Here is a 14,129-nt window from a genome sequence, read left to right on the forward strand (position 1 = left end):
ACACATACATTACCTTCAGGGAATATCTAGATAAGCGCATAGTTACAGGGACTATGTGAAAGGGGATAGGCTATAATATACATTTTTAGCATTTTATGCATGTAGTAGGCTATTTATTGCACTGCTTGCAGCTGTTGCCATAGGACACATTTGGAAAGATGTTGGTGTAACCTCTGTTTCCTTTGTTCAGGCCAGCACATCCAGTGCATCTATACAGCTTCCTACAACAAAGGATGTTGCCTGCCAGACTGACTCACTGGAGACACGAAGTGTAGGCACACAGTTATCCTTGAGGACTCTTCAGCCTCACATCAGAAGTACAGGTCTGTATCCACCTGAAGTGCATCTACTTTTGATAAAATACTTTCACTTATAACTTGATATTGTTCTGTGTTTATGTGTCTCTTTGCTATAGTTTCTTTTATTAAAAAATATAATTGGTTACAGGTGTTCAGGCTACTGTGTCCTGCAAGGACTTTGGTGTTGGGGCATCCGTTGCTACCTCTGCAGATCCTGTGTATTTTTCATCAACACCTATAAAGCGACCCTCTAAAAGACCCCGCCTGGACCTGGAGGAGGAGCAGGATGACAATCCATTCGAGGGCAGCTCTTCAGTGGCAGCTTCTCAAGGGCTGCAATCTACCTATGACCCTGCAGACTCTGCTACAGACTTGACAGAGTCAACAGTTTTGTCGTAAGTTACTCTAATGCAACTGTGTGATGATAATCATGATGCCATGACTGTGTGTGTGTGAAAATAATAGACTTATAGTGAGAGGGTGCCAAGTACACTGCTGAAGAGAACTCAAGATGTATAATTGCTCCTAATATGTTTATTTTTTCTATAGAGACGACTCATCCCCTCCCACCCACAAGATCAAAAAATACATAGTGTACGAGAACTGCCTGATGGAGTTGTTTGCTGTGTGTCCTGTTTGCACGCGGGTGTGTGATGTGCGGCCCCGAAGGCTAGGGACTTTCTTGTCTGTGGAGCAGCGGTGCCCCCATTGTGAGTTCTACAGACACTGGAATAGCCAGCCTGTCATGGGAAGCACTCCAGCTGGGAACATCCATCTATCTGTAGCTGTGTACTTGAGTGGAGCATCTTTCTTCAAAATTGAAAAGGTAAATGACAACTACATTCCCTTTAGAGTCTCTTTATATGGCATGTAATAATGTTGTCTGTATGAAAGTTAATTCAGATGGAATTACAGGCAACATTACTACAAAAACTTTTTGTGTCCTTTTTATCTAACAGGTCTTCAAGGCAATGCAACTGCAGGTATTCCAATATGACACGTTTCGCCGGCATGCAAGAACCTTCATCGAGCCTGCAGTCATTCACCACTGGAAAACGTCACAGGATGAGATGCTGCAGCAGCTCAGTCAGGAGGACAAAGTAATAGTTGGTGGTGACATGAGGGCTGACTCGCCAGGTATATAGAGTTGTTTGATATAGTTTGAGGTTAAAAGAAGAGTGACATTAAGAAAATGCCACACTACAATTAATAGGTATTTGAATGTGAGGAGTAATGTCAAGAATTTCACAATGTTTTAACAGGGCACTCTGCAAAGTTTGGGAGCTACACAATGATGGACCTCAAGACCAACACTGTTGTGGATGTCCAGTTGGTTCAGGTGAGTGACAAGAAATCAAATTGCAACAAGATTATTCATTGAAATTTGTAATTCAATGTCCATTTGGTATTTTCTAATACTGTGTATTTATATACATTTTTTGCGGGGCGGCAGAGCAATGAGGTCGGTGGTAGCTACCATATGGAGAAAGAGGGCCTGAAGAGGAGCCTAGCACTGTTGGATGCACGTGATGTGTCTCTTGACTGCATTGTCACTGACCGTCACCCACAAATCCAGAAGTTCCTCAGGGAGAAAAACATCACCCACTATTATGATGTCTGGCACATGGAGAAAGGTATATTTCCTAATTTTCACATGCAAGTACTATAGTTAAACCATAAAATCTCATGATCTTACTAAATGCACATTGTAGCAATGGCCTATCCATCTACATAGTAGTGGCTACTCCAAGTGCATTAGGCACAAAGTAGTATTCTGTATGATTGCACATACAGTTTGAGTAACATATGAAAGAGGCTTGGTGTGCTTACAGTTACAGTGTAAAATAGTGAGTCTGTTGGTACCTCATATTTATTGATTTTGAAATGCTGCACTTGATACCACTCAATTTAGACATTTTTTAATGAAAAATGTATTTTGTATGCACTGTAGGAATTTCAAAGAAACTGGAGAAGATCAGCCAGACGAAAAACTGTGAAAAACTACAGAAGTGGATGAGAAGCATAAAAAACCATATATACTGGACGGCAGCTTCCTCAACAACCGGGCCAGAGAGAGTGGCAAAGTGGACCTCAATCCTCAACCATGTCCAAGATATTCATACACACGAGGATCCTCTTTTCCCCCAGTGTCAACATCCACTGCGCCAGACAAGGGACAAGAATAAATGGCTTACACCAGGTGTGTTACTAATAAACAGACTAAAACCTCATCACACAACTCCTTTTATTATAGTTATTGATCAGAAATATTGTAAAAACCACATCTAGTGATTAAGTAAGTTTTAGTAACTCTCATTAATAATTATTACTGTATTGTATTTTTTTTTATTATTATTATTTTGTTTTTAGCATCTCCTGCCTTCTACAAGCTGGAGAAGGTGCTGACGAACAAAAGGACTCTGAAGGATGTCGCGAAACTGAGCCCCCACCACCAGACTTCATCTGTGGAGGCTTTCCACAGTGTCATCCTTCGTTTTGCCCCAAAGAATGTTGTCTTCCCATTTCTTGGAATGCTGTGCAGGTAAATGAGGCTGTGGTTACTCAGAACTAGTGAGAGTGTAGGTTAAGGTTTCTATCAATATTAACATATTTGATTTTCTCTTTACTGTACTTCCAGACTCTACCTGGCTGCCATGCACTTCAACGAAAATGCTGGTCGACCACAAGCCCAGACAAAAGAAGGTGAACCACTGTTCAAGGTCCAATATAAAGGCCATGAAGGGAGAATGCAGAGCTAAACCAGTTAAGACTGAGCCGACATTCCGTAAGTGTTAAATTATTTTATTTTTCAACCCAAAAATGTTTTGTACACATTGTATCAAGTATTGCACGTACATGTTATAACAGTTCCAACAAAATACAGTAAAGAAATTCAACCTATATATACTATAAAAATAATAAATTAGATAAAGTGAGTAATGTCAGGAGGTAGTTAGAAACGGACTTTCAGTCTGTTTTGTAAACAAAAATGTTGTGTTTTCTCAAACAGGATATTTGGCTGACATGGTGGATCTCATATTTGAGAAAGTCTTTGTTGACCCGGGACCGTACACAGAAGCTGTTTTGGCCATCCCCATCCCAGAGGACCTCACGGCACAGTTTGAGCGGCCTGAGAAGGAGGATGTCATATCCAGCTATGTGTCCCGGTTCAATCGTTAGCCAGTCTAAAACCCACATAGTGGCCAGTGGCGTCAGGAAACTCCGTGCGGATTCGTAGGACCACGCAGGCTGGAATGACGACCCGGATACTGCGACCAAGGAAGCCCCAGCACCAGCTCACAAAGCTCCTATAGGCTAGATACCTGTAACGACTAAAACCATTGGACAGGGCATTTAGTCTAGCAAAAACATATCTATGTTGTCTCACAATTTTTTTTATATGGATTCAGTGAATCCTACAGTTTTATTATCACTGATTATTAGTGCATCATTTGATGTAAATAAATGCTTGATCATTTCTCAACAAATGACTCCTCTGAATTCATATATTATATGCACACTATCTGATGATGGAAAAACTTTACAAATCAAAGAGCAGCTAAACTAATATTTGAGGGTGTGTTACTCTATTTGTGGTCTGTTATTACCATTGTAAAATTATGTGCACTGAAGTAAAAGAAAACGGCCTGACATCTTTTATTTAGATTGAAACTATATGTTTTTACAAAGAAGCAAAACGCACCGGTGTATTCCTCTCAACCGTAAAGGACCATAGTCAGCGCGGTATATGTTGCAGGCATTCTGGAGGGAGTACACATTGAGGCAGACTGGCTCCAACCCAGGATGGTCTACCATACACGGTAAATGTTCCTCGATCTCCCGTAGCCGCCTGGTAACCTACAGTGAATTACAAATGGTGAATGTCATGGTATCTTATAAAAGTAACATGTAATCAAAAAAATAGTGATTAGTTTGTCCAGTGAGACTGCTACCTGTGGTATCTCAAGGCAGCAGATATTCTCCTTTTCTGTGGGCATGGTTGCACAGTTTCCACAGGTGCACCTATCCAAAGTACAGAGAAAAATTTTAACATTCACCAAAATATAAAGCTTATGAAATTCACACTGACAGACAGTGGAGCTGAGGTGGGTAAGAAGTAATCCTGGCTAAATATCAAGCGCATAAAACATAGGCAATTTATAACATGTCACTTATTGCATATAATGTGGAGCTTGTGAACAGTGTAGTGTAGACAACCCTCACAGCCTCTGACTAAAGATTATTGTTGTTGATAGATATGGTTATGCTGAATTACAGCAGTGCATTATAATACAAAAACAAATTACTACATAACGGCAGATGTTATGATGAGCATCTCTGCTCAAAACATGCAGAAAAAGTCTCTGCCACCTGTAGCAGTCCACATACAACAAACATTGCTGTAGACTGTAAAAGTATATCTAAGGAGGCATGACAGATAACTACTTTACATAATTCACAATAGTGCTTATTTACCAAAAGAGCTCCAGTAATGAGACGGGAGACAGTTACGGTTAGCATTAGCTACCTAGCTACAGGTTAGTAACTGTGTACCAACACACATCAACAAACTAAAAATATAATGTCAAAATACCCCAAATTGGTTACTAACCATTCAGAAACGTCCTGCTGCAGGCGTAAAGTTTGAACCTCAGGAGCCTCTCCCTCTGGGTCAGATTCGGGATCAAATTGGTACGGTTGAACCAAAGTGCTCCTAACGCCAGCCATATCGCCGGTCAACGTAAACATTAGAGCATGGTGCCAGAAGCCCAAGCCGCATCCCCTCTCCGGAGAGGGGCGTGGTCAGGCGCAGCTCATTGCATTTAAAGCTACAGACACAGAAACAGCCTGTTCTGAACAGGGCTGAAATAGAGGGGTTTAGAGGCATGCTAAAATACATGATCGGAGTGGATTTTTCGGAAGAAACTTCAAAAACATGTTTTGGGGACCTCTGAGACTTGTTTAAACTTGTTGGAAAGGAGCATAATATGTCCCCTTTAAAGTCCAAATCGAGTAAAAACAAAAGTCACATGATGAAGTTATGAGGAAACGAAGTGAAAAGAGTCGACTCAGCAGGTGCAGCAGAGAAGAAGCTGCTGACTGGATGCACCGCTCAGCTACCACGGCAAGTCCCCTAAATCAAACACACCTGCCATGTTGCAACAGGTGCATGCTGGGTCTGGCTAATGATAAATGCTGAAATGCTGATGGTGACGTCTACATTCACCTCCACAAAGGTGTGCACCCCCCTTCTGTTGTTTCTGATGATCCCTGTTGTGACTGCAGCTCAATCAGATCAGTGTTTGAAAGGCTGAGTGGACTGGTTATATATGTTGCACTGAGCACCAGCAGAGAGGCTGGATTTAGAGAAGATTGTGAAAAGACTTTGCGGTGCTCAAGATGCAGAATGACATTCAGACAGGTGTATGCAACATTGTACAGCATCAACAAACTACTGCGTTGCCTAGCAACGCAGAGATGTGTCTGTGTTTGTCAGCTGTAGCCGCTGTGGAGTTTATGTTGTCTCCACTTTTTCTGCTGCTTTAATCTGCTGCTTTATTCTGCTGTTATTTAATAGTTTTATCATATTGTTATCACCATATTTTTTACCCATCTTCTTCCCTTGTAACACAGTAACGTTTACTTAGAGAACTTTAAGTTACGTACTTTATACCTGTATGTAAGCACATTTTTACACAAGCACTTTTTTTTTTTAAGTTATTTTTTTGGGCTTTTCTATACCTTTATTAGAGCAGCAGTGAGAGAGATACAGGAATGTTTGGGGTGAGAGAGAGAGGGGATGACATGCAGTAAAGGGCTGTGGGTCGGATCTGAGCCCAGGCTGCTGCGGTAAGGACTGAGTCCTGGTACGCACTCCACACACAACCCGCACGAGTACTTTCACTCCTACCTGAGTAAAATCTATTGTAAATAAAAGTACTTGTACTTGAGTACAAATTTCCAGTACTCTTTCCATCCCTGATATTTGATCATTAAATGTAATATCTATGATGAGGCACATGCTGTCTCCACTGCCTCAGGCGCTGCATATCTTTTTCTATGGCTATCTTTTATTTTATTGGACTTTTTGCTTTACAACAGAATGAATTTTCAATTAAATGTAGAATTTTATATTTTGCAACACTAACTACAAGGCCTGCTCCTTGCTCTCCCTCACACATTACACAGTATATTATGTGCAGCTCCAGCCATTAGCCTAAAGGTACTTCATTTCCACTGCACCATTATGGGAGTGATTTCTAAAGTAGATAAACTGTTGATAGGCCAAGATCTCAACAGTAATTACATCATGTTTTATAGTACATAATCCCTGAGAAAATGATGAGAAGCTGGATGAAAGTGTGAATCAATCAAATATAACAAACCCAATTATTGTCAGCCCTCCCTCCTTTTCCTTGCTGCTCACAGCCATCACACATCTCCCCATGACTCAGTCCTGATATGGTAATTACAACCGTGGAGAGTCTTTCCTAATAACTGCAATCCAATCACTTCACAGCACGTGCGGAAGGAAAGAAGGCCCAAGATAAATAATGACAACCCGCAATTTACTTGATATTGTTATTTTTACACTTGCTTCCTCAATAACAGGATCATAAATTGCTTTAATTTTCCTTGCGTCTACACATTTCCCTCCACTGTCACTGCTCTCGCATGGAGCACAGTCTGTGTGTGTTGGTCTTGTAGGAGTATAGGCATGCACTAACTGAAGGCCTGCCCCTCAAAGCACAGGCAGTCAACAAGTGACCCACGATTGTTCAGTTACGCTAATTTCTAATTAGTTGTAATTCTTGGTTAGTAATGTTTGCACCACAAATCACATTACAAAGTTGGTGTTAATTCTGTGATAGGGAAATACGCTTGTTCATTTTCTTGCTGAGAATTAGATGAGAAGATTAATATCACTGCCAAGTCTGTGTGTTCAGTACAGAGGTAATGGGAGGCTGGGTGGTAATTAGCTTAGCTTAGCATAAAGATTGCAAGTTGGGGGAAAAAGCTAGCCTAGCCGTGTGCAAAGTTCAAGGATACACTTACAAACTCACTAATTAACAGTGTGTCACCCTTTTCTAATCTGCAGACAAACAGACCTGTGAAGACAGTAATTAATGTTTCAGCCATGTGCAGGAGACTTTTCATCACTGAGGCAGCCAGACGCTGAACACATTTACTGGGTCAATGATTGAAATGTTGGGGTTAAAAGGGGCCAGAGTTCATTTTTGCCCAGCCTTGATAGACATATGCTGTACTGATAGTAAAGCTGCCCGAGACTAATTTGCTTTTTTCTAAATAAAAGTGGCTTGACATGAATTTGACTCAAGTCCAAATTCTCCTATCACAGCCCTGCTCACCTGAACAGGCTCCGACTGGCCTCCAAACAAATTGTGCAAAATTTGTAATATTTAAGAAAATAACAAAAAAATTGATTGTCTTTATTCATTTACCTACTAAACGTTATATTATTGTCTAAATTGAAAGGGCAAAAAAATGAATAAGTAGTTGTTGTCATTTGTGCAGCTACTAATCAGGTCAAGAATGGACTTTGATGCTTGACATTTGAGTACTACAATAAGTCCTAAAGACACTAGCCATAAAACTATGCTCATGTCAACAGATCCATTCCCATGACAACTGAACAAACTAAGTGACATGGTATAAAGTACTACCTACTAAGTACTACCCTAGTAAACCTAGAGTCTGAATGGTGTTTCAAAGCCTCTTTACTGCCAGATATGTCATTCAGGTGGAGAATACTTTTCACTTTTTACTTTTTATTTGAATGTTAGCTTTTTTTGCAAAACAGTCTAAGTTTAAAACAGTCTAAAACAATAACACAATTAGCCTAAAAACATAGCATGATCAAAATTGTAATCGAAGAATGTGAACTTGTATTTGTATTATTAAACAGTGTAGCTAGTAAATGTAAGTCAAATGATGGTCGTATTTATGCAAAGATTTAAAGTACTGCTTCTTCTTAGAGTTCTGTCTGAATCCCTTTGTTTTTTGTCTTACCTCAGGAAAGAAAGACAATGACACAACATGCCTGATAAATTTGTTGATAAGAGGCAGAGCCAGAAACCATGAAATCTTATTGGACGACCAATCAGTCAGTTTCCCTGCCTGAGCCTGCCTCCCACTAAACTGGAGTCCTCCACAGCTCTTAAGTCAACTGGCAGTTTGGGACTGCAGTGCTTTGGGGTACTGTACTTCCAATGAGTGGCAGAAAGTGCTCTGAAAAGAAAGGGCATCTCAGGCAAAGCACTGAAGAATTTTTCAAGAGGAAAAGCTTAAAAATAATGACATCTTTGGAGGGAGTCTGTCATGGCTGGGAGCTGCTCTAGCCTTCTATAATTGGGCCCCACATAAAGCACCATTACAATTTGATTTAGTTATAAACACACATTTAAAGCTGCAATGTTTAATATACACATTGTCAGCCCTAGCGAAAGGTAGCGGTTGTTGTTTAAAAGACTTCATTACCCAGAAATCCTGTTAGATAACTTAACAGGTGCACACAGAGCATGATATATTTACCAACTGGGTCAGTGTGTATTTTATACCAACGACCTGCTGAAATACTGATCTGACGCAATCTCCCCATCACTGTGTAGTGTACTGAATGAAACCCAGCCAGACCTGGACTATGAGATTTCTATAGCTCTCCATTTCACTGCAAGTTCAATTGATCAACTTTATTTCCCTGTTTTCCTTTGCTATATTCAGTGGCTCTGAATATAAATGAATATAAACACCAGAGTTATCAGCAAACAAACACAACACCAGCAGTTCATGTGGCCAAAATGGAGAGAATCAAAGATACTGAAGGGATCTACCCCCTTATATGAACACTTGTTATCATGTGACTAAAGTTACTCAGGTCACATAATGATGCCTGACCCAACTCTGTCTCCTGAAGAAGACTCGTGGATGCAGTTGAAAGCTCCACAAAACTACTAAGTGGACCACTGAGTTGAGTTGATTATTTTGGTGCCCACTCAGTTTGGTGTTGATGGTCACTGATGTCACACAATACAACATGGAAGCAAAGTGTAAAAGCTGCTTAACAGCAAAAGAAGAAGATAAAAAATAAAGAAATAGAAATGTCAACAGTAGTGCAGAAAGATGACTTGAATGATACAGTACCAGAATAGTGGAGACGATCAGCGATCGATTGGATAAGGAATCAGAGACATTAGTTGTCTTCCCCTTCTGGTTGTCCGTCATGTTCAAGCCACTCGGAGGATCCCAGGTACCAATCTGTAAAAACCAAATACCATCCATTAGCCATAATGCTGATACCTTGAGGGGGGGGGGGGGCTGGAAACAGTCTGCCAGCTGACATTGGGCGAGAGGTGGGGTACACCATGGAGAGGTCACCTGTCTATCACAGGGCTGACATATACAACCATTCACACTCATATTCACACTCCCTCAGTTACTCCTCACTTTGGCATTTATCTAAAAACTAATATTGGCTGTTTTGCTTTGGTCTCATCAGAAATTTCTACTTTTTGTCATGAAAGCAGTGGGAATACGACCACCCAGAAACCAGCCCATTGTGAGAGGAGTGAAGCAGAGCGTAAAGGAAGGATGTCCCGAACATTCAATTTCAGTCTGATATTTAAAAGGATCAATAACCAAAGTAACAACAAATTTTGTTTTCTGATTAAAAAATTAAATTGCTGTAGTGCAAAAAGTACAAAATAAAAAAAAAAATAGATGAAAAAATTTGACACACAGGGACATTAAGTGCAGGATTACAGAGGATTACTCAGGATTACGTATCAACGTGTCTGCAGGCTCCTGTGATTTATGATCACCCCCAACACTTTTCTCTGCATTGATCCGACAGAGACAATCCTACTGACAAACAAGAACTCTGCAAGACCCTAAAACACACTCACTGACAACGCTTTATTTATATCCAAGTTTGTTACATTTTTGCATGCATGACATCCCACACCCATACCTTCCCTCTGGCCACACGAAGGACACACTACATCCAGCATTGGTGCTGCACAGAAGTCCAAACTCTTCCAATATGACTGTAAATGCTAGGAGTACTGAGCTAGTAGAAGTAGTGTGCTGTCAGTAAAAGCAAGGCAAGCAGTCACAGCTAAAAACAGATATCAATTAGAACGATACTGAAGCAGAAGCAATATCTATCTATATCCACACATCTAAGAACAGTGTTCTGTCCCATAAAGGATGTGATGCCCGTGTGCATCCATCATGTAATTTACTGTCCACTTGTGGCATCATCTCTGGAGGCTTGCTTGACCTCCAGCCGTTGTATCTACAGTTTCTGTGATTTTTGTGGGTGTGGCCGTATTTGTCGGTTAATAAATGCTCCTTCGTCTCCTCTGTGCTTTCCAACTACAGTCTGGACAATGAGCCATTAACGTTTAACAATACTGAGCCAGGAAAACACAAGATTCTGCGTTATGACATGAGTGTGTCATTGTCAGTTAATGGTCAATATCTTTATGATAGAGGCGATTATTGGATAGGAATAGGAATTTTTAGAAAGGAATAATCCTAATACTTCTTCAGCCAGGAAGGAGTGCAGTTGGCTGTTGCCTACTGTAAGAGTGACTGCACGTCACTGGCTAGTATAAGCTTTTACACTAACCGCACACATTATTAGGAACACCTGTGCACCTGCTTATTCATGCAATTATCCTATCAGCCAGTCATGTGGCTACAGTACAATGCATACAATCCTGCAGATACAGGTGACGAGATTCAGTTATTGTTCACATCAAACATCAGAATGCGGAAAGAATGTAATCTCAGTGACTGCGGTGTCATTGTCGTCTAAGAGTATTTCTGAAAGTGCTGATTTCCGGAGATTTTCACGTTCAACAGTTTCAAAAACAAAAATCGCCCAGTGAGCAGCAGTTCTTCTTAATGAGAGAGTTCAGAGGAGAATGGACAGACTGGTTGGAGCTGACAGAAACAGTCACTCAGATAACCTCTCTGTACAGCTGCGTAGAGCAGGAAAGCTTCTCAGAATGCACAACATGTACAACCTTGAGGTGGAAGCACTACAACAGCAGAGGAGGACGTCAGGTTTCACTTCCTGTCACCAAGAACAGACACCGGAGGCTGCAGTGGACACAGATTCCCTAACACTGGGAGGTTGAAGACCTGGTCTGATGGAGCTCAGTTTCTGTTGAGGAATTAGATGTGGTAGAATCCTGAGTTTGAATCCATGGACCCCTTGTGTCAACAGTGCAGGCTGGTGTTTGAGGTGGTGGTGTTTTTTCTCGATGCACTTTGGTCCCCAATCGATCATGGTTTGAATGCCACAGCCTATCTGAATGTTGTTGCTGAGTCTCTGCATCCTTATGTAGTGTAAAACTTTGATTTGTATATATTCTTTATGGGTGGGCTCCACCTCCCATCTCCAGGAAGTATAAATAACTCATCAATTAATTCTTGAATATAATTAAACCAATCAGTCTGATATCAGAAGTCATTCCTTGTTGATTCAATGGTCTCTGGTCTCTACTTCAAAGAAATGCAACAGAACATGGACCGAGTCTAAACAAAGACATTTACTAATTACGCCTAAAAACAAAGGGGAAATATAATGTCTGATAATCACCAAGATGAAATGTGGAGCAGCAGAACAGGGTTAATCAATAGCTGCTCAAATAAACTGTGTAATGAACTGGGAAATTGTGGGTTTTTCCAGGTCGGACTCTGCAGTAGTTGGTGTTGGAAGTTGGGAACGTCTGTATGTAGCAAAAGAAAGAACAAAGAACATGTGAACAAAAAATGACAAAAGGGAAAATAAGTGCACAACAGCAGAATGGCAAAAAGCCAAAAAGCAATGTGCAAAGTAATCCCAGTGGTTTTATTCCCTGGGGGCTGACACACATCTCAGGGACGGTACATCTCCTCTCTTTTGTTTCAACTAGAGAAGCGAGTCATTCTCTCTAGAGCTTTTGCTTTGTTTTCTCTCGAGCTCCTCACAAACATCGCATCCACCTTCCACCATGACTCACTATAACAAACAACATATGAACCTGATGGTGATATTAATGACAAAAAAGGAACAATACAAACATGGATTTCATATTAGTCATCATTCAAAACACGACATCAAACAACGTAAATGTCTCCTTACACTTAAAGGATGCTGGTAGTCTGGCCACATGGTAGATACTGTCTTTTACTTTATATTCTACATGTAGGTCGTTCTATAGGACAGAAATCTGGGGACTGAACTAAATCACATAAAAACATTACACGGGTTACAGAATAGTAGGACAGTTAATTATATATTATTTCAGATTGTGGCTTGTGATTTATGATTGTGTATCTAAAGAGGGACAGAGAGAGATGGGGAAACATTAGTTTATGTGTGTGCATATATGTGTGAGTCCTGCATTCACACATCAGTGATAATCACCGTCCTTTTGGTGTCACTTTTCCTGTAAAAGTAACAATCAAATACCATTATAGAGACAGAATCTCATTCAGTCTTATCTCTCTGACGTGCTAATAGCTACTGTTTTTCCTTTGTCTCCGTTTCCTGATAGTTTGATGGTGGGTAGGCCAGAAGGGTAAATCCTTTTGGGTCTATAAACTTTACATGTCCTTACTATGAATTCTTTAATAGCCTGTGACTGATGACTCCTTTATGGCCACAATTTACTATCTTCTAATGGCTACTTGCAGTATGATAACGCTCCATGTCACGAAGCTAAAACCAGTTTTATGACTGTGACATTGAGTTCAGTGAACTTCAGCGCCGCCCCCCCCCAGTCTCCAGATCTGAATCCAGTAGAACACCTTCGGGATGTGGTAGAACACAAGATTGGCAGAATTAATGTGCATCTCACAAAAATGCAGAAATGATGTGATGCGATGCAACCCCACAGCCCTGAGCATCACTAGAAGGAACCAGAAACACTCCAACCCACGGCAGCCACACATTCCTGAGGGCTCCTCTGATGCCCTACGTGAGGGCCCAAGATAGGCTTTGTAATTGCAAATCAACTTTTTAATTCAGGCTTCATGAGGCTGGAGGGCTTTTATTAATAGAGTAAATTATTCATGGAGGTGCAGGCACACACAGCACCCAGAACAGAGGTCAGGAGCTGCTGTGAGGCAAGTACCGGTGAGGATGCTGAAGTGTGAAGTGTTAGCAGTTGCATGTGAGAATATCATTTCTCTCAGTGGTGGTAGCAGGTTTTCTTCCCACTGATAATCTCATGAATCATAAATTGACTGCAGAACATGGGAGAGATGCCATTCCTAGGAAAAGATATACACCATAGATACACCTTTTTGTATGAGTACACAAACACATGCTGAGCTAAATGCCATGACATGCAATGATGCACTCATGTCACCTGATGTTAAAGGTAGGTTTGTATTTCACTTGGATGTTAGCCAAATCCAATGGATATCTTCCAGAGTTACAGTCTGCTGAGCTTCAATGACAGGATGCAGCAGGAAACTGTAAATTACATAAAGTAGAATTCACACAGTGAACTCCCATATCAGTGTATTTATGTTCACATGGAGAGCTATGACACATCTCTGTCTTTGCTGGATCAATGTGAGGATGTTTTAGAACAACATTAGCACTGTGCAAAAAAAACAGCCCCCTCATTAATTTCATTGAGACCCCAACAATGGTACAGCAGCATCACGGATTCAAAGGGCTTCTGGAGATTATTTACATTATAACTCTACAATTAACCTAATGATAACTGTGTCAGCTTCATAACTTCCCAGAGTTGTAAAACCTTTGTACCTGGCCTGGCATCAGTCACAAGCCATTATTGAAGTTCA

The 14,129-nt window shown here is 40.8% G+C and overlaps 2 protein-coding genes across 4 annotated transcripts in view; one reads left to right on the top strand and one right to left on the bottom strand.

Moving 5' to 3' along the window:
- LOC147818613 (uncharacterized) overlaps positions 1-3,322 on the top strand; it is a 4,729-nt gene extending 1,407 nt beyond the window's left edge. The window contains exons 2-9 of the mRNA XM_087176388.1: positions 448-694; positions 849-1,125; positions 1,259-1,436; positions 1,562-1,638; positions 1,753-1,933; positions 2,251-2,499; positions 2,670-2,841; positions 3,310-3,322. Of these exons, the coding sequence (XP_087032514.1) occupies positions 448-694; positions 849-1,125; positions 1,259-1,436; positions 1,562-1,638; positions 1,753-1,933; positions 2,251-2,499; positions 2,670-2,841; positions 3,310-3,322 (1,394 nt within the window). The remainder of the gene's footprint in view (positions 1-447; positions 695-848; positions 1,126-1,258; positions 1,437-1,561; positions 1,639-1,752; positions 1,934-2,250; positions 2,500-2,669; positions 2,842-3,309) is intronic.
- LOC111661749 (glutamate receptor ionotropic, kainate 2) overlaps positions 1-14,129 on the bottom strand; it is a 335,637-nt gene that overhangs the window by 110,731 nt on the left and 210,777 nt on the right. For all 3 annotated transcript variants that reach the window (XM_023415412.2, XM_087176389.1, XM_087176390.1), the window contains one exon: positions 9,462-9,575. In XM_023415412.2, coding sequence (XP_023271180.1) covers positions 9,462-9,575 — 114 coding nt within the window. The remainder of the gene's footprint in view (positions 1-9,461; positions 9,576-14,129) is intronic.

The sequence above is a fragment of the Seriola lalandi genome, unplaced genomic scaffold (genome assembly GCF_002814215.2).
Source record: "Seriola lalandi dorsalis isolate HSWRI2012SDOR001 ecotype SW California unplaced genomic scaffold, Sedor1 jcf7180002054551, whole genome shotgun sequence".
Taxonomy (NCBI): Eukaryota; Metazoa; Chordata; class Actinopteri; order Carangiformes; family Carangidae; genus Seriola; species Seriola lalandi.